The sequence below is a fragment of the Eucyclogobius newberryi genome, unplaced genomic scaffold (genome assembly GCF_026437365.1).
Source record: "Eucyclogobius newberryi isolate DKJ021-1_F unplaced genomic scaffold, fEucNew1.0.hap1 SCAF_2, whole genome shotgun sequence".
In the NCBI taxonomy this organism is placed as follows: Eukaryota; Metazoa; Chordata; class Actinopteri; order Gobiiformes; family Gobiidae; genus Eucyclogobius; species Eucyclogobius newberryi.
This window is the reverse complement of record NW_027315834.1, coordinates 21,310,692-21,330,975: the sequence shown is the minus strand read 5'-3', so window position 1 is coordinate 21,330,975 and position 20,284 is coordinate 21,310,692. Positions and strand designations below refer to the sequence as shown.

The window sequence follows — 20,284 nt, the reverse complement described above, 5'->3', positions numbered from 1 at the left end:
ATACATTTTTAAATCAGTAATTATAAATGGGCAGTGTATGTAAGCCTACTACAGCATCGTTGTGTTCTTGGTTGTTGTGTACTTTAGGTGTTATGAGCGGTGGCTGCCTGTCAGTCAGAATGATTGACAGCTGCTGACAGACCAGTGTTTACTCTGCACCAGACTTGTTAGTCATTCTCTCCTTCTCAGGTGAAGGCCAAGGAGTAATAGGGAATAGAAATGCAGATCAGAACAGGGAACTTTTTGCACATCAACATCTGATTTAGAGTCAATTCTATGCATAAATACTTGATGGGCATTGAGATTCATAGACAAGGGTAAATAACCTCACCTTTATTCACACATGCCCCTCCCCTTTATTTGTGGGACCCAGGCTTACATATTCCACACACACACACACACGCACACACATACACACGCACACACATACACACGCACTGGCCTCAGTGTCATTGCTATTTCTCTCCAATCTGCCCACAGAGGCAGCGAGTCTGTCTCAGCTGAGCGCTCAGGCCCTTTTAGAGAATTACTGCATGGTTATCAAAGGCATTTAGATTAACCCAGGTCACTGTCTTTGACCCAGCTCCTCTTCTGACTCCTCCTCAGCTTCTGCATGCTACCGCTCTCTCTAATAACATTTTGACATTAGGATCTCTCGCAAATGCTTTTTAAATCCCCCCTGCTCTCCCTCCCACAGCACACCCCTTCCGCTCGTTGTCCGTATGTGCAGCGAGGTGGCTCAGCCTGATAACTTTTCATTCATAATTAGCAGTCAGCGAATAGGACTGCGTTGGAGGGAAATTGAACTGTCAGCGGCCGGGCGCAGGGCGTTTGACCCCATCACACCCAGAGGGGGCCATCATAATTTGTTCATTTGGTGTCCATCAGACGGGCGCCGGCTCACCCCCCTCCTTCCGACTCGCCTCCCTCACACCCTCATGACCTCCCCGATGCGGGCGCTCTGGGTTCACGTCTAATTATGCCTTAGCAAAAGGACCTGGAGAGCGGCCAATATAGCACCCTCTGCCCTCCAAACCTCGTGCTGCCACTCAAACTGTGGAGATTGCCTCTTAAATAGTAATAAATGCCCTTACGGAATGAGTCAGTGCATGAGAACAGTTTTTGTGTTTTAATGCTGTTGTCTTCCTCTCCCACTTCAGACTGTGTCAACGGTTGTTCATCATTGTTTTGTACTATACTTTTCATTTTGAGCATTATATTGAACTCAAATACAGTTTTTTACATCTGTGCGTATGTTTAATTGATTGGTATTTTAGGTCATTCTACTTGTGTGCCAAAGTTATTAAATTGAAATATTTTGGAGTAGGTCTGTGCAATTGATCAAATTGATCTACATTCAGTAATTTCCATTCCGTCAATTATATGCTCTGGTCTTTTTAATCTAGAGGTCTAAAGTCAAACTTCTGTCAGTGAAAGCATGTGTTTTGGAGTAATTCAGACTGTAGAGCAGGGGTGGGTAATTATTTTCCTCCGAGGGCCGTATTCGAATCCAGGCAAGTAGCTGAGGGCCGGCCCGCGATCATTGGTGTGAAAAAAAAATATCCAAAAAATGTAATATATAATAGCACTTTTCTGTCAAATATAGGCTATTTGAATCTATTATTTTATTCCGTTCACGTCCTATTTATTAAGGATCCAAGTGCAGACGGATACCTAAGGGCAAAAAAGAAACAATTTAAAAAAATATATATTTTAAATATTACTTGGCATGTTTGGCGGGCCGGATTATAAAGACAAACGGGCCACATGTGGCCCGCGGGCCGCAGTTTGCCCACCCCTGCTGTAGAGGAAGAAATTTGAATGTTTGTGTTAAGTGGCACCGATTTAAAAGGAAACACGGGAACAGAACAAAATACGACCAGAGAGAAAAATCTAAAATAAAAAGAACATAAGTAGGACTAAACAGAAAATCACAAAACAAAATAAAATCATAGCACATTTGACTGACACTTATGTCAGAGTCTATCAAATGTGTCTTTTTTCCATTTGTCTAATATTTGTCACTATTTCAGTCCATTCTTTGATTGTTGGTGTGATTTATGTCATCCATGTCTTTGTGATGGCCTTTTTTCCCACGGCCCAATGTACGTTCCAAAGGTATAATAATAATGATGGTCACATTTATACAGCGCTTTTCTACCGTCAAGGCACTCAAAGCGCTTTACATCAAGGAACCAGTCACCCATCCACACACCAGATGTACGCAGACACTGGGGGCGAGATGGGTTAAGTGTCTTGTCCAAGGACACAACGGCAGTATTCACATGTATCTATTCTGTTTCCATAAAATTGAGTGGGATTGCAATGTCCTAGACGGTCTGCAGAAGGTCTTTGTTGATCTTTGTTCAATATTTTTGGGCAACAGGACATTCCCAAAACACATGGTATTGGTTTGCCTCCTGGCTGCCACAGTTCCTCCAACATTTAGCATTTCCATTTTTCCAACAGAATTCCCTCCAAACTTGATTCCGTGGTCCTCCACTGCGATGTACACACACTTTCCCACTTTTGCCTGTCAAAACAAGATAACCTTCTATTTACCATTTGTTTTAGTCGAGTAGTTGTCCATATTATTAATGCAGTTGTATAATTTAGATATTAATCCCCTCGAAAGTGCAGATTTATAGGCCTTGATCATTACTTCAATCAGAAGGATATAGTGGTCGTTGCTTGGTTTAATTTCTTGGTTGTAGTTTTATTTGATGTTAATAAGACAAAATATCAAATTAAAAATTGTGATTGATTGAAATAAGGAAACAAAATTTGTTACAGCCTTATTAGAGTGAGTGATATTGGTATAAATGAATAACCTTTGTTAATGTACACTGGAGGCAGTCCTTGTTACATTAAAGTAGTTTTAGATGGGGTAGTAGCATTTACTTAATTCAATTTGTTGTCAAGGTCTTTCTGACTCCCCTCAATTAATTGTCATCTGGAGAATGAAGGGAACAATTAGTTGTAAAAGTCAAACACATGTCCCTCACTTTAATCTTTACAACAGTTGTATGGCATAATGAAATACTGTTGTCAATGTTGGAGGCAGACGGCACCTGAAGAACAGAAATTGATTTTCAATATATGCCCTCATATTGCTACACTCTCTTCTCGGCTTTCCCCTAAATTGTTATGACACAAGGATGCCCAGCTACGCTTAGCCCCTTTTGAATATGTCAGCGAGATTTTCAGGTCATTTGCCAGAAAGGATGCTGGGAGCGTAGCGTCCAGGCTCTGAAGGTGACTGGTGTCTGTGTCATCCATCACAAAAGCTTCCTTTAAGTTGATGCATAATAGAGCCTCTCAATCAACTTCCTGCCTTATCGTCACCTTGCCTATGTCTGTCCGAGAGGGAGAATCACGGGCTGAGAAAGAAAGGCAGTCTGTCAAAGAAGTCAAGGTTACATTTCTCATCTTCTCTTATATACACTTGAAGTGTTACGAGCTTATGTTGTGTAACAGGACAACAGTGGATGGAGGGGGCCAGGGCAGATCGTGTCAGGCTTTAACTGTCCACTGTGTTAAATTGGTGATAATAAGTAGTTTGAAGAGCTGTCCGGCTTCTGTTGCCTCGCATCGTCTCAGGCTGGGGCAACAGACAAGGACCTTGAAGCAGGATGTGGCTGTCAGGGAGGTAAATTTTAGTTGTGATGCCGTGGCAAACATTACGGCCAGCTTTATTGACACCGACTGCTCTGACACATCCAAAAGCGACCCTATAAATTCTCCGTCTCAGTGGTGACGTGACGGGCGCCTGTGAGGGCAGTATAGAAACAAATGTTGGTTTGACCTCCCACAGACACTGTCCAGGCACAACTACTTATGTTTTCATGATATTTGTTGGATTGATTTGTATGTTGTACAATTGATATTAATATTATTATTCATTTCAAAATCATTATTTGAGATATTTAATTCACATGATCAGATTTGACCTTGACAATGTGGTCACAGAAAACAAATGATTGTACTCTAGGAGGAGATATATATATATATATATATATTTATATATATTTATATATATATATATATTTATATATATTTATATATATATATATTTATATATATTTATATATATATATATATATTTATATATATTTATATATTTATATATATATATATCTATTTATATATATATATATATATATATATATATATATATATATAATATATATATATATATTATATATACTGCCATGAGTGGTGACCTAGAAGGGAAAGACCAAAATAATGTGTTAATCTGCAGTGTGTTAACCACTGACCTTGAGACGATAATCCCCTCAGTCTCAAACCACTGCCGATATTTACTCAACCATTCTTATCTAAGTCAAAGCACAATATTAATTAGATTGATCATCCTTTTTTGTCAGGTATTTAAAAGTTACCGTATATTTAACATGTTGCTGTTCATATGCAATTACTGTGAAATTCATGTGCAATTCATGTGCTGTCGTGACACATATTCATGTGCAATTACTGTCGTGATCACATGACATGGTATTTATTTGTCTATGGGAGTTTTTGTTTATTTATAGGAGATCTTCTACTGAAAGTGTTTTTCAGACTTCCTATAAGTGATCTGTTCTTCTGTATCTACCTCTGTATCTACCTGCGTTGCACCAATGAAATTTCCCCATGTGGGACAATAAAGGAATATCTTATCTTATCTTATATACTGTATATAAGTAATTGGAGATCCATTTCTTGCATGGGAGTTTGATAATTGTCAATTTATCTGCGTGCTTCACATGGTGTTAAAAGCTAGAACTATTCCACAACACGTGCTGTCAAGACTACCGTGATCACACAGTGTAAACAAATCCTTAGCATTTCTCAAGCTCACACGTCGTGTAAAACTGTGTGGGCACCTTATAGTTACTGTCATTTATTCAAACACTGGCTGTAAACAAAGGAATGGTTTCTGTAACTTCAAAAATGTATTGCCAGTAGTTCAGGTAAAACTTTAAACACTCAAACACCATGCTAGTGGAAACAGGATCTAGGTTCTGTAGGTAGCCAATTGCTTATGGTCCAATGTAAACAAGTATCAAAATGTCTAAGATTTAGATGATCCAATTTAAAACTACACAGAGCATATGTAACTCCAGTCAACGGGAACACTACTTTTAAGCCGCTCAATATTCAACCTTTTCCTTTCCTTAGTACCTGTTTATTGGTTGCAGAGCAGCTCAATTTGCCACAAAAAGTCATTATAAAATTTTATGTTTTTTGATTATTGGGAACATTGCAAACCAAATTGCATCTCAGTAGCCAGCGCATGACCAAAATCCTGTAACCACTTTTCTATTGAAGAGATTAATAACACTAAAGGCCTAAATGGGCGCGCAGAGCCGTGCCAAGGGGGTGCGAGACATTTGTAGAAATGTGACAGACGTGTTTTGAGCAACAGAAAAACACCCAGTGCCAACACGGGGTTCTAAGAGAGCAGCAGCGGCGTGGGTCTGCCTAACTGTGCCCCTCACACATGTTTCCCTCTGTCCCTCCTCTGTCTCTCCTCTGTCCCTCCTCTGTCTCTCCTCTGTCTCTCCTCTGTCCCGCCGCCCTCCCTGTAAAGGTAAATTTATAAGGATTTGCTTTTCTTAGTGAAAGAAAATCTACTTGAGAGTCAAAGAAGTTATAAAAATCCAAAGATCAACCTGCAGTCGACAGGGAAAGAAGGTTTATAATATGAATGAATCTATTATTGAACAATTTTAGTTTATTTTACAAATATATGGAAAACACTTAATGTAATACTCATGCTAGTAATAGTGATTATACGGACAAAATGGTAATTATTATTTATTTGTTCCTGCCTAGCTCTGACGTTGGTTGAATGACACGGAAAATTGAACAGTTAATCAGTTCTGTCCCCTTTTTGAATCTAACTTTTGAACTTGCTCCGCTACTGACCGGGGGCAAAATACGGCCCTGTATGTTGTCATGTTAATACCGAAAAAAATATTGAATCATCTAAGGTTTTGGTGGAAGTTTTATACAATGATTGTATATTCTTACTGCTAAATAAATGCCATTTGTGGATTTATTCGTTCTAAAATGCAAACAAGCAGTAAAAGCAAATTCTTTGTTTCAAGCAATTGTTTCTTCGTCTGTGCAGGTTACCACATCGTCGTTCAGCCCAGAGAAAACCTACGATCTCCTCCACCATATGTCGGGGAAAGGTCTGGCTGCCAAGTACCATTTCCCCAGGCAGCCCTGTTTGTACCAGCCCTGTATGGTCGCAGTGCAGCTCATTCTGACCAACAGTTCGGACCACAGCCTGGAGGAGATCCACATAGGAGACCGCTCCCCTGCAAGTCTCAGCATACACTGCTTTAATACTATTGGTGAGTGCCCTATTTAATCATGATATAATACACATTTTCTTTAAGTCTTTTTTGATTGCAACAAAATTAACAGCAAAAACATAACAAACCCTATGTGGAAACGAGTTTTGTGTTGGTTCAAGCTGTTGGAGCTTTGTAAAATGGACAATGCATCTATAAAAGTTGTTTTAATTTACCTGCCTTGTGTCGTATCGCTATTGTGTCCTCAAGAATTTTACAATTAGGCTGAGCGAAATATTATGGCTGTTTGTCGTAACCCGACCGACCCGGTATAAAAGTAACCGACTGAAGAAAAAACAACAACAGCATTTTTTTTTTTTTTTTTAAACGCCAAATTCTTTTATTTTTCAAACATTTCGCCGACTCACAGACCGGTCTTTCCTAAAGTGCCGAGCGCTGGTAAACCTATCTTTCATCCCAAGGGACGAATATCTCATTGCGTAACGCACGTGCGTCTTTATTTTCGGTCCTCTATTTGCTTCTGTATTAAACAGACCATGTAGGAGGGAATCTATATTGTCTTATACATTATGATTTGGCTCTGTCAGCACCACTGGCCTGGCCACCGCTCATGACGCTCTGCGTCATGGTGTGGCTTCATTTAAATTTGACTTACTCAGTGCATTCTGGGTGGGAAACATGCCCAGCAGCGTCATCACAACAAACATGGCGGCGCCCGTGTCTCCCACATGTTCCCCCCGCTCGCCTTTGCTACCAGAATAAAGGATAGTGGCGTACAAAAGGTCGATTGATATATTTTAAAATCGGGAGATTTAGTCTCCCGATCGGATTGTTCGAGACGTTTTCCGTCATTGACTGTTGAAGCCTGACCCCTGGCGGTCACTCAAAGTAAAAAAATGGCGACAATTATGGCGAAAAAAGTAGGTAGGTAAATTCTTATTTCTTTTTACTTTAAAAAAAAATAAGAATTTACCTACCGCTATTTTTTTTCAATTCAATTGCCCTGTCCTATTCTCCTAAACCTGAATGTCATTGCTATGACTTCTGCTAATCCCTGTTCCCTGGGATCGATCCAGCTAAGCATACAATATTTTCATATTGCTTGTCACACTTTTTGTAGTCTCAGACTAAGCATAGCAGTCCCTTTAGAGTTCCTTTAGGCGCACACATATGTGGTGTGCGGCGGAGCACATCAAAAAAGTCAATGGTAGAGGGTTGATTGGGCATTGAAAGATTTCCAGCATCCAAACAGTAGGTAATTTGGATCGATCGTGCCTGGCCACTGTGAGCAGCTGAACAAGTGCAGGCAGAGTTTAGGTCTTGTTTATTTTTTACATAAAAGCTGAGCTAAAGATTATTCATAGTTTTTGGAGGAGGGAGACGGTCATCCAAAGTATCTATAGAGTGTGCCAGTCTTAGTGTCAGGTGTGTCTGGCCCTCACGACGTCACATTTGTGGTACACGACAATACATTACATATATACATAAAAATCATGCTTGTTAATTCTGTGCTTTATTCCACAATGTAGGGATGGATGGGTTAGATGTATAATGCACAAACTAAATGGCTGGATGAAGTATTCCCAGTTTTCCTTTGAGGATCACTTTGACTCAGTGGACAAGACAACTGTCTGATTCTCCACTCAGCTGTCTGTCCTGCCGCTCTCTGACTTTTGCTAACTCTGTTTTGTCCACTCTCCTGATGCTTGACACACTCTTTGACAAGCTGTTCTTCTGGAAATATGCTAGTCCTTCATGTGTTTTTCCATGCGTCTGCAGATGCAGGATGGGATTGAAGGATAGATTTCTCACAAGTGGTGGCCTTGCTTTGTGAAGTAGAAAACACAAGTGGTCTGGATGCTTGTCTGTTCCACTCTGTTGCATCGCTCCCCGTCTCCCTCCAGCCCTCCCTCTGCACACACTGCCCTTGTCACTCATTCTTTCTCTTTTCTTTCTTTTCTCGCTCAGAGCGGCTGGAGCCTGGGGCCTCTGTCACAGTTTCCATGGGTATTGACTTCAGTGACTCTACGCAAGCGGCCAACTTCCAGTTGTGGTAAGACAAGCTGACAACATGCATTTCTTAATTTCTAGTAAGAATAAATCTTTTTCCATTTTCACCTTCATAGTCACAAATTGATTTAGTATTTTGTTTCAATTTCTCCTTTTTATCACTTCAATTACTTTTATTTATCTTTTTGTCTCTGAATTGATCAAAATGGATCTTGGTTCACTGGGATAACGGTGAATCCTCCAGACCGTAATGAGACCTAGCACAAATCAACTTGCTCTAAGCAATTGGAACCACTGCTTAGATCAGATCAATACTCAGAAAATCACTTTTGGAACATACAAATTGGTCAGAATTAGCGCTGCAAATCTATGATCCTAACAACATGTATGGCATATAAAGCATTATTAGGCCCAAGCGCCACAAGCTGGAGAGAGGCCTATTAATCTCGTAAGGCCGTGCGAAGCACGGCTACGAAAGGGACTCCTCTTCCTCTTCTTCCTCTTCTTCCTCTTCCTCTTCTTCCTCTTCTTCCTCTTCCTCTTCTTCCTCTTCTTCCTCTTCCTCTTCCTCCTCTTCCTCTTCTTCCTCTTCTTCCTCTTCCTCCTCTTCTTCCTCTTCCTCCTCTTCTTCCTCTTCCTCCTCTTCTTCCTCTTCCTCCTCTTCTTCCTCTTCTTCCTCTTCATCTTCCTCTTCCTCCTCTTCTTCCTCTTCCTCCTCTTCCTCTTCCTCTTCCTCCTCTTCTTCCTCTTCCTCTTCCTCCTCTTCCTCTTCCTCCTCTTCTTCCTCTTCCTCTTCCTCCTCTTCTTCCTCTTCTTCCTCTTCCTCTTCTTCCTCTTCCTCTTCCTCCTCTTCTTCCTCTTCTTCCTCTTCCTCTTCCTCCTCTTCTTCCTCTTCTTCCTCTTCCTCTTCTTCCTCTTCTTCCTCTTCCTCTTCTTCCTCTTCTTCCTCTTCCTCTTCTTCCTCTTCCTCTTCTTCCTCTTCTTCCTCTTCCTCCTCTTCCTCCTCTTCCTCCTCTTCTTCCTCTTCCTCCTCTTCTTCTTCCTCTTCCTCCTCTTCTTCCTCCTCTTCTTCCTCTTCCTCCTCTTCTTCCTCCTCTTCTTCCTCTTCCTCCTCTTCCTCCTCTTCTTCCTCCTCTTCTTCCTCTTCCTCCTCTTCCTCCTCTTCTTCCTCTTCCTCCTCTTCTTCCTCTTCCTCCTCTTCTTCCTCCTCTTCTTCCTCTTCCTCCTCTTCTTCCTCTTCCTCCTCTTCTTCCTCCTCTTCTTCCTCTTCCTCTTCCTCCTCTTCTTCCTCCTCTTCTTCCTCTTCCTCCTCTTCCTCCTCTTCTTCCTCCTCTTCTTCCTCTTCCTCCTCTTCCTCCTCTTCTTCCTCCTCTTCTTCCTCTTCCTCCTCTTCTTCCTCTTCCTCTTCCTCCTCTTCCTCCTCTTCTTTCTCTTCCTCTTCCTCCTCTTCTTCCTCTTCCTCCTCTTCCTCCTCTTCTTCCTCTTCTTTCTCTTCCTCCTCTTCTTCCTCCTCTTCTTCCTCTTCCTCCTCTTCCTCCTCTTCTTCCTCTTCTTTCTCTTCTTCCTCTTCTTTCTCTTCCTCCTCTTCTTCCTCTTCTTCCTCCTCTTCTTCCTCTTCTTCCTCTTCTTCCTCTTCCTCTTCTTCCTCTTCTTCTTCTTCCTCTTCTTCTTCCTCTTCCTCCTCTTCTTCCTCTTCTTCCTCTTCTTCTTCTTCCTCTTCTTCTTCCTCTTCCTCTTCCTCTTCTTCCTCTTTTTCCTCCTCCTCCTCCTTCCTTCCTTCCTCCTTCTTTTCTCTTTTCTCTATTCTCTTTCTTCTCTAAAATTAAAAAAATTGGCGCGTCAGCGCCCCCAAATGTACCAAAAATGCATTAAGATAGAAAATGACCCAAAAAAAATCTGATCGTAGAATCATTAAATTTGGCGCAGAGGTAGATGGTGACAAGAGAAGTAAAAAATATTATTACGGCAACGCCGTCCACCCAACCAAATGTCGGCCATATTGGTTCAAAAATGGCTAATTATGACTTGGGAGTTTTTCCAAACGTCGTACTTTTACGAACTCCTCCCAGGGCGTTGGCCCTAAAAAGCTGAAATTTGGTGAAAATGCTACGGAGGAGTGGGACATCAAAAGTTATTCAAATTACATTGATACCTCTCACGGTCTCTGAGCGGCGAAGCCGCAAACTGTAGCTAGAATTTCAGAAATCTCCCATATTTAAAATTTCTGCCGTTTGCGCAGATAAAGTCCGAATTGCGTCAAATTAGAATCAGTTGTTAAACTCTTTGCCCTAAACCTACTTGAAGTGAAATAAATTTATTTGGCACCACAGCGCCCCCTACAGATTTTATATGGAGGTTAAATGTTTAGTTTTGCGAAATTATATGAAATTTGACACAAAACTCAATTTTGGCCCCATCAAAAAAGTCAATGAGACCCATGTCATAATTGTTATGGCTTTGCCGTAGCGATGACCAAAACCTCCCATGTTATTCCAATGGGGAAATCGCCAGAACATGTTTACACTTTAGACTTTCACAAACTCCTCCCCCTCAGGGCGTTAGCCCTATTAACCTGAAATTTGGTGAGACTCATCTTCAGGGGTGGACCATCAAAAGTTATCCACATTTTTATTCAAAGAGTCACGGTCTCTGTGCGGCAAAGCCGCACATTTTGCCAGGAATTCAAAATAAAATTGCTTTTTAATGGTAAAACAAAGGGGAGAAGATGTGACAGCGTCAGATTCAGCAACAGGCGTGGCGGCGGCGTGGCGGCGGCGTGGCGAGGGCCGATCATTGCTGCTTGCGGCTATGTTTTATTATTATTATTATTATCATTATTAACCCCGTGACGAGCTGGCCTCTGTCCAGGGTGTGCCCCGCCTAAGGCCCAAAGTCACTGGGATAGGTTCCAGTCACCCGCGACCCCGAACGGGAATAAGCTGTAGAAAATGAATGAACTATTACAAGCTACTGCTGATGTTTTTGTGTTGCATAAGAAACTTCTGTAAAGCTTTGTCTTTATGCTTGGCTTTGAATATTTAAACAACACTCGCAGGTTTAAACATAACATATATGTTCTCTTAAAATCAATATTGCTGCTGCTCTTTGTTTTGAAATGTGTTTACAAAATGTTATGAACATAAATTGATATTGCCAAATATTGAATCAGGGTATTTTTTATTGAACTGTAAAATGGTCCATAAAGTGTGGTTTAGTGCGCAACAGTTTTTCAGTTTGCATAAATAAAACGAGATACCTAACACTTACCCACACTTTTTTTCCCGACACTTCCCAGCACCAAGACAGACCAGTTCAATGTGTCCATCCAGCCTGCAGTTGGGGAGTTACTGATGCCAAGTACCATGACGGAGGAGGATTTCTGCAAAGAACAAAGTAAGCCACAGTGTGTTGATTTAAGTCGAAATTTTGCTCTCTTAACATCTGAAATCACATATGGAAACGACAAAACTGTCTAATCAGAACCTAAAGATTTTTTATTATTTCATTTGATCCACTTCAAAGGTTATTGTGATTTTTTAAGATCAGCCCTTAAAGTAGCACTTACACCCACCAAACTCTGTATTTTTGATAGATTGTACTGAATGATTGTTGATTCTTGGCTGAATTTATTAAAGTTATAACCCTAAAAAAATGAAGCAAAATATGTTCTTGTTTTTGGATAAATCAAAATACAATTTATCCAAATGCTAAATTAAATATCCAAAATACCCCCTGAGTCTTTTTGTGTGTGAATAATATGTCAACAATATAAGGCACAAAATTCCAATCTTGTTTTATCAAAAAAAAATTTACACATAAAATGCCTTATTTTTATATGTAAACACAATGAAAACCTTGTTATAGATTTTGTTGTCACATTAAGGTATGTAAACTACAGAAGACGTTTCAAACTGAACTGATTCTCTCATGATGAACCTGCAGTTTCTCGCATTAAACAAAGTGAACTCAGTTTTGGGAACAGTGGTTTTTAGTTTAATCATATTTGGCCAGTGTCAGACTGGAAATTGGTGATCAAATGTATTGTTTTTGCATGTTCCTTCTTATTACCAGCTGTACTTGGCATATTTTGCTGCTGTGTTTATTTACAAGTCATGGTTTCTAGTCAGTTGTCTTGCATAGCATTTTTAAGTCTTCTGAAGCTGTTAAGTGTTTTGAGCCCGCACCTGTAGATTTCTTTAGTGTGCTGTGAGTGCCCTCTCCCTCCATCAACATGCGCTAAGTGCAGGCTGAATGCTGCCTCTGCCTTAATTATTCTTTATTCGCTGCCTTTGGAGCTTGACTGAAAAGCACTTACATTGAGGATTGAACAGAGAACAACAACATGCTTAGCAGAGCTTTTTCCTCTCACACAAAAGACCATGTGAATGAGGCTAATTAACTTTTATCTTTATTCGCCTTTGACCTCTTTCATTTCTGCCCAACTTGTGTTTTTATTTGCTTTTTATTAAGTGTATAAAAGATCAACCAAAATGGACCAGTTCTTAAACAAATTTGCTTTAATAAAGGAGGCCCCTTTCTAGTATTTAGCTTCATTTGACAAACCTTTCTTTATTCCCCTTTCCTTTCAGGTGGTAATGGAAGGTGCTCTTTAAACGAATAAAGCTAAATAAGTCAAACTAAATTTGATTTTTAAATTACATGAAGATAAATATTTGTTATTTTACATAGGTAAACTTCTGGGGATGAACGAGACCTCTGCGATGATTACCATGCCAACCGAAAACTCCTCAAGTCTGGCCATGAACAAGGAAATCCTGTCTGTGGCCAATGTGGGAGTGGTGTCGTCCAATCAGAAGGATATGCTCAGGTAATTTACTGAATGCAGTGATGGTCAAATGGACAGTTAATTAAAATGCATATGTTCATAAATATTCATTACAATTAAATAATTATGAAGGTCAGGAACAGATCCATTTGGTTTAACTTTACATTATATCTATTTACATTATGTTTTTTACAATTAACATTTGAAATCAAATACTATGTCCTTGAGTAAAAGATTTCTGGCGGACGTCTGCCACCTGCCTGTCTCCATGGAGACACTTTGCCTAGAATGTACCACAGAATCACATTTATGTCTCCATGGAGACAAACAGCTCACACCACCAGGTCAGATCAGTGGAGAGGCGTCATCAGTCGCAATAAGAAAAACATGTTTTTAAAAGAACGTTTAGCAATAAAAACACCTGTAATTGAATAAATACAGGATAGAAGAGTTTGATGCAGATCTCCATAAAGACGAGGAGTGGGACCCCATTCCAAAAAAGTGACTTGTGCATCTCTAAATCTGACATACCGGTGGATCCACGTGTTCACAAACAACAGAAAAGGAAACTTAGTCTCAACCTCCTGATAAACCTAGGAGAGTGTAGCTTTTGATAGTTTTTAGTTTTAGTCAAAATAATGTGATAGGATTATCTGCAGTTAAAACTGCATTGTTCAAAACCCTTGAGAAGATTAAAATATGCTAAAATGTAATTATAATGAATGAGGCTAGAGTTTCATCAGACCCAAAAGTTGACAAAGAACAGTTTTTAGTGGAATTATTAGAATCTTCCACAAAAATGGCTTGTAATATTTGTATAATCAAAGCCAAAACAGGTTAGAAACAAACTTCAGTTTATTGTGTCCCACCACAACTACTCACTTACTACTGCACAGTTCTCATTATTTAGGCAAATCTACATTATTCCATTTCCCCCAGAATAAGAAGATGGGGTTGGATCCTCTAATCATGCAATAATGTTTTGGGTTCTGTTTAGTTCCTTGGTGTGGACGTATAGGACTTGGAGACAGTGAAAAGTGGGTTTGGTTCCTGGCTGCCGACATGCCGGGGGATTGCCCTGAGAAGGCTGCCTGTGTAATTGGTGTACACAGAGTGTGCTAATGAGCTTCCTCCTCTGTCACGCACACTCGAACACCTGATAGATAATTACAGCTCTCTCTCTGCGTGTGTGTGTGCCTTTCCTGCTCTCCCTCTCGCCCAGTTTGCGCCGAGGCCCCCATCTGTTCTTCCTTCACTTCCTCTTTGTCATTCACTCCATCCCATACGCTCCCAATGCTTGTCTCTTATCACCCTTTTACTGTTGACATCACATTGGTTTTTGCAATAATTTCTTGACAGACCTTTCCTCAAAGTGGCACTGTCGTTGAGTGAATAAAGGGAAAATGCAGGAGACACGGCATAAATATAGGACAGTGTGGAGGTAAGAAAGGCACAAGCAGAAGGGCACCAAGGTCTGCGAGAGTGAGTGGAAATCAATATGGAGCAGTGGGATAGGCCTGTGTCCAATAAGCCCAAAGCCCATTCAGAATAACCAATAGTTCAAATGGCACCATGCGATCAATCTCACTGCTGGTTCTGTGATGGCCGAGGAGAAAGTTTGATCACTAACGCTGCCTTGTTGCGATGGGTCGTGTGATAAGTCTAACCCTGGGCACTATGTCTCGACTCCAGCGCCCTTTGTTAGAGCCCAAAGATTGTGCTCATTATGTACTTGTTTTACAATTTGGACCTAATATCATTTAAAAAAAACAACAACACATATTTCACAGTCATGTTCATTTTGGTAGAATTGTTGTCTCATTTTAGACAAAAGAAAAAAGCACGTTTGCTCATTTTAATTTCAAAATGCTTTTCCAAAATCAATCACTTCTGACGTTTTAAATTTCAACTTTGCATAGAATCTACAATTTTACAATCTATAACGTAATAGCCTAATGAATTGTTGAGTTTTAAATACATTTAGTTAATTGAAATCTAATCCACTTTAATAACAAAATGCACAATAATTCAAATGAATAACAGACAAAATCAATTTTTTTAAATACTAATAATGCTCTTGTATTTTTTTACTGTCCATGTTGCTTAACAAAATATATTAGCTCTTTTTTGTCAAATAAAAATAAATAAAATTAATTATTTATTGATGTAATGTGACATTGATATCATTTTCATGCTGAATTATATTAATTGTTCTACTTGTTAAGGCACAATTCTAAACCAAATCGATCCATTGCTCCAAATTCGACACTGGTTTGCTTGTGTTATTCATTTGTGCAGTGGCATTATTACCATGTTTTGTTAATGTCATTTAGAGTAAATTTAAAAGTGCAACAGCTGAAGAACACTCAGGCTGAGGAGATCGATTCAATCGGATACACCTACTGAGAGCTTATTGTGTAGGTCACTCGACATTAGACGTGATGTGTGAGGTGACCTTTAGCTACTCAAGACCCTCCCCTTTTTACACTGGAAACAAACACACTTTTTGTGCAGTTTGGAGAAATGCAAACTATGTAGTTTTTCAGTAGTGATTTTATGACTGTTCCGTCGGCAAAGATCCATATTCCACTTCAGAAGTACCCAGCTAGCAGTCTTGACTCACCTGCAGTCCTTGTTTGTATCAGCAGGGTGCAGCACTGCTTTTTACAAGCTGCTGAATGTGGAATGGAGGGGGATGCCACAGAAACTCCTAAATTGATTGCTGTAAAGTAGAATGGCAATAAATCAAGCAGGAAAGCAAATGTAGAAAATGCTGTTCTTGTTTATGTCTAAACAGGCGGAATAAAATAAATGAACTCTATTTTTCAGTCTGTTTGAAAGCAAATTTGATCAAATTTTACATGTGTTTGGCAATCTTTCTGCTCAGCAGGTCATTTTCAAAAACAGCAGAGTTTACAATGTTCTAAGTCATGCTTGGGTTTAATGCAGTTGTCTTTTACAGAAGTAGATGTTTTTCACTTATTTGGTTGTATATTGTGTGATTAAAACAAATGCTCTGTTATTTCTTTTAACACAAAATTCTACTATTATAAAATAACTTCTTTAATTCCTTTTACTATAATTTGTGAGTGGTAAAGCGTACAGTTTTTTAATAAAAAAAAGTATCGAGAACTGGTCTTTACTAAAATCTACTTGGATTTGCCTTGCCTAATGAAGGCCTTGAAACCAGAGTTATAATAAAATAACATTGAAATATTACTTCACAAATGCAAAGGCTTTTTCTTCCAGCTATGCGTCCTGTATGCGTTACTCTTCAGGCCTCTAATCAGTGTCATTTGGTCGAAGGCTGACTATATGTGAAGGGTCCCTGGTTCTAATCGTGGCTAATAGTTCTGGCCATCTGCCTGTCCAGTGTGCTGGTCTGGGCCCTCATTTAGCCTCACTGACCACTCAGTTGAAGGACATGCCACATGTCCACTTCCCCCCCCAAAAAACGGGGAATAGTATCCAGATGCAAATTCCCATTTCTCCGGTTTTAGTTTTGAAGCAATGTGTGCCTTCTGTTGACATGTTAGAAATATAAATGATGGGAGAGGTGCAGGGGGTAAGACGTGCCTTCCTGGTTGTTGAGTCGGATGGTGGGTGTGTGAGAGTGAATGCAAAGGTGAAGCCCACTTTTGTTTTGCAGTGACGAGGTGGAGGGAAGGCAGATGGCACACACAGGCCCTCTGCACTGAGGAGAATCACAGATAATTGGAGAGTGATGCTTAGCCACAGCCCTGCCGATCGATGCCAATCCGCCTGCTCTAAGTCCAGGGGTTATGCTTTTCTTTTCTTTCCATACACCGCAATTAATCCAGTGTTTAGCCCAGTATGTGAAGAGTGCAGGGGAATACCAATGACCTGTTTAGAGCCCGCTTGTCCATAATCTTTCTTTTTTTTTTTAAATGCACTGATGCTAGACACTTAAGAGTTGTACACAAACACCAAATATTAAATTTGTATCTTGACATTAGATTGCCTGCTTTGTTCCTGAGTTTACTTTTCAAATACACAGAACAAAGGCCCAAAGTGGTGTCTCCAGAGACAAAATAAAAGCACCCGTAGGGCAGTGTTAACTGGCTGAGTAAATGATAGATTTATATCCTAAATCCATTAGTAAAGCCACAGGGAACACGTCAGCCCTCAGGCTGTTGACAAGACTTGACCAACATGAGTACGTGTGCCCATTATTTTAAGCAAAAGCAACAAAACTGAGGTGTAAAAGTCATTGATGATTTACAAGTGTAAATCATCTTCTAAAATGCAGCCAGCCATTATTCCAGGCAGCTGCAGTGTTTGGGACAGAAATGGATGCCCCTCTTGAATGGTGTGTGTGTTTCCTGCTGAAGTGGCTAATATTTTAATTAGCCTAAAGAGGCCTCTCTCTCTCCTCCACGAGAGCTTCTGATAAACTCCCTCACTGTGTTGATGGTAATTTAGCAGCTCCCCAGAGAGGGCCCAGATACTCTGTTTGTGGGCCTCCCCTGTTTCATTCAGGATGCCCTCCTCCCCAGTGCCACCGCCACATCTTTAACTCAAGTGTGCTAATTGGTGGTGCTGTCTAACCTCTCTGCTCAGGCTGGACTTACATGGCCTGTCGAGAGGACGTCCGATTGGGGCTCTTCATGGGCTTCTGTCAGGCTTAAGTGGAGCTTTTTGTGGGTGTTAGTCAGGCCAAAGCGGGCTGCCACTGGGGGTCCTTTCAGTGCGGGTGTTGTGCTAAATGGAGGCAGATGGCCGGGAGTGAGCGCAGAGACTCACGGATGCACAAGGCCAGAGAAGGGCCCCAGCTCCCCCTCGTTGGCCTAAAGAGGGTCACCCTGGGTCATAGACCCTGTCTGCCTCTTGTTAGCACTCTCAAAAGGGACCATGTGTGCCCAGATTTGCCTATAGTCTACCAGGGCAGTATCCAAGGAAACCTGGTGCCCCAGAGGGAGCTGGTGGGACAGACCATTTCCCATAGGGTTCCACATGCTCATAGACACCCACAGTCCATAAAAACAGCTTGGTCCTGTTGACAGGGCCTGAGGGGTGTGTCCCAGGCCTAATCACTCTTTAGTCACAGGGATAATAGACTATCTGTTGTTGCGTTGTCTATATTTTCCCTCAACTGCGACTCACTCATTGAGACCAATTACAATGTTTAAGATGTTTAAGAAGATAATGCTGAAGGATTTATGAGATTAGGGAAACAATGCCATTTAAGTACATGCTCCAAGGACTGAGTCAATCCACACTGACGGTATTGACAATGTTTTATATTTTATGTTTGTCTTCTCAGTTATAAGCACATTTCAGCATCAATTTACAAAATGTAAATACCTCAAACATTCAGTGCCGAGGAATGGACCATTACAAAACATTTGGTTCTCTGAGAAGTATTATTCGAATGACTTTCATTTACAGATGGATTCCATACTCATTGTTCTTTTGCTCCCCTTTACTCTCATGTTTCTGTTTTGTATAGTACAAGGCTGACCACTTTACTGTTTGTGTCCCACAGATTTGCTGGAAAGGCTGTGAGCAGCGGAGCGCTGGTGCTGGTTTCCCTGTCACTGCAACAGTCGCCCACAGTCCTCCTCACCATCAACACAGAGAAGAGCGTTATGGCGTCCATGTTACTACGAGTTTTCAAACAAGCCTTGACCAAGGCATAAATCTACCAGTAGCTTTAATAATGACTATTGGTATTGAGTATTTTGCCATTGTTTTCTTGTATTTACCGTAAACCTCTGAAGACGATGTAAGAAGCCTTTAAAACTGGAAATACTGTGTCTTAGCTTGGCCTCAATAACAGTGTTATTACTTTTATACTGCCTCACAGCAGAGTCGGTTGTTAGTATCCAATAAACACAATTCAGTACAAACGGTGGGAATATAATTTTCTATATTATTGTAAGTCTATGGTAAAGAACTACACCGTAAAATATCCTTTGCAAACAGCTGTTTAAGTTTCTACATAGAAGCTCTTTGTACTGTTTACAGAATCATGACTGATTTAGCCTTAAAATTATGGATTACTTTTACCAAAAAGGTATCTTGATTGACAGTTTGATTGGTCAGTTAGAGCTATAATGATTAGTCAAAGTGCCAAAAAATAGTCATGATTTTCCAATATATATGTTTTCTATTCAAAATTCCTTTACAATAAAAAGCCAAATTGTTGTAATTTTGATCATGCTCAAAGTGTGTTTTTGTCTCGAGCTTAAGTGGAAATAATACTAAAAGAGGACTGTTCAAAAGTTTCATCTGTTTTCTTTAGCAGAAACAGATGCACAAGACGAGAGGAGAGATGAGCACATCCTGCTCAGTAAACAACAGACAAACTTTCATAATTGTGTTGTGAGGAGGTGTTTGATTGTTGAGCTGCACCTATACTGTATGTGTGCTGCGTTTTGCATTGAGAGGGCTGGTGCTGGTGGCGTGGTAGTGGGCTTGTGCATCTGGCTTGTCTTTTCCAGCTCATAAATAGCATGTCTCGGCGGGCCGTGGTGAACACCTGTTAGCTCATCTGTCACCGGAGCTCCACTCGCATCCATCACCTCTCCCTCTGTACTCATTCCCTCAGCCAGCTGTTCCCATTCCGCACGCCGCGGCCCTGCCAGAGATGCACACGCGCTCCTTCTACAGTCAGACCCATCCAACACCAACACGCTGCACATTCGGCAAGTTATACTGCAAAGAAGGAAAGATCCGGCTGAAATCCACAAACTACCAGGTGAATTTATTGTGATTTCATACTAATGGTTTTCTTAGTGTATGATGATTGCCGTGGTGGAAGAAGAAATGTCAATAAAGAATTTCTAAATAAAGGTATTGCTTTTTTTTTAATCTTCTAAAGTAGAAAGTATGGAAGTATCAGTTGAAAAATTCACTGTGACAGTAAATAAAATTAAAAGTATTTCACACAGATTTTGAGAACTATTAAAGCTTCAGATGTAGAATTCTTGAGATTTTGTCAAAGGAAGTGACAGAAATTATCATTTGTCGAGTCATTTTCATGTATTTATTTTTGTCAAACCTCAGACTTTGACTCAAAAGCTTCAGGCATGATGACACCAGAAATATACTTTTACTTTTCAGTCCAGTTTAAAAATATACTGTAAGTAAAAGTGAAAAGTATCTGATGTAAAATGTACAGATTGCTTGGATGGAAATATGC

General features: G+C 40.3%; 1 protein-coding gene across 2 annotated transcripts in view; it reads left to right on the top strand.

Moving 5' to 3' along the window:
- The window catches only part of ap3b1a (adaptor related protein complex 3 subunit beta 1a), a 36,718-nt gene extending 17,531 nt beyond the window's left edge, over nt 1-19,187 (top strand). For both annotated transcript variants that reach the window (XM_072454393.1, XM_072454392.1), the window contains exons 23-27: nt 6,134-6,362; nt 8,292-8,376; nt 11,629-11,726; nt 13,023-13,161; nt 18,626-19,187. In XM_072454393.1, coding sequence (XP_072310494.1) covers nt 6,134-6,362; nt 8,292-8,376; nt 11,629-11,726; nt 13,023-13,161; nt 18,626-18,779 — 705 coding nt within the window. In that variant the 3' untranslated portion in view covers nt 18,780-19,187. The remainder of the gene's footprint in view (nt 1-6,133; nt 6,363-8,291; nt 8,377-11,628; nt 11,727-13,022; nt 13,162-18,625) is intronic.
- Nucleotides 19,188-20,284: the final 1,097 nt, after the last annotated feature.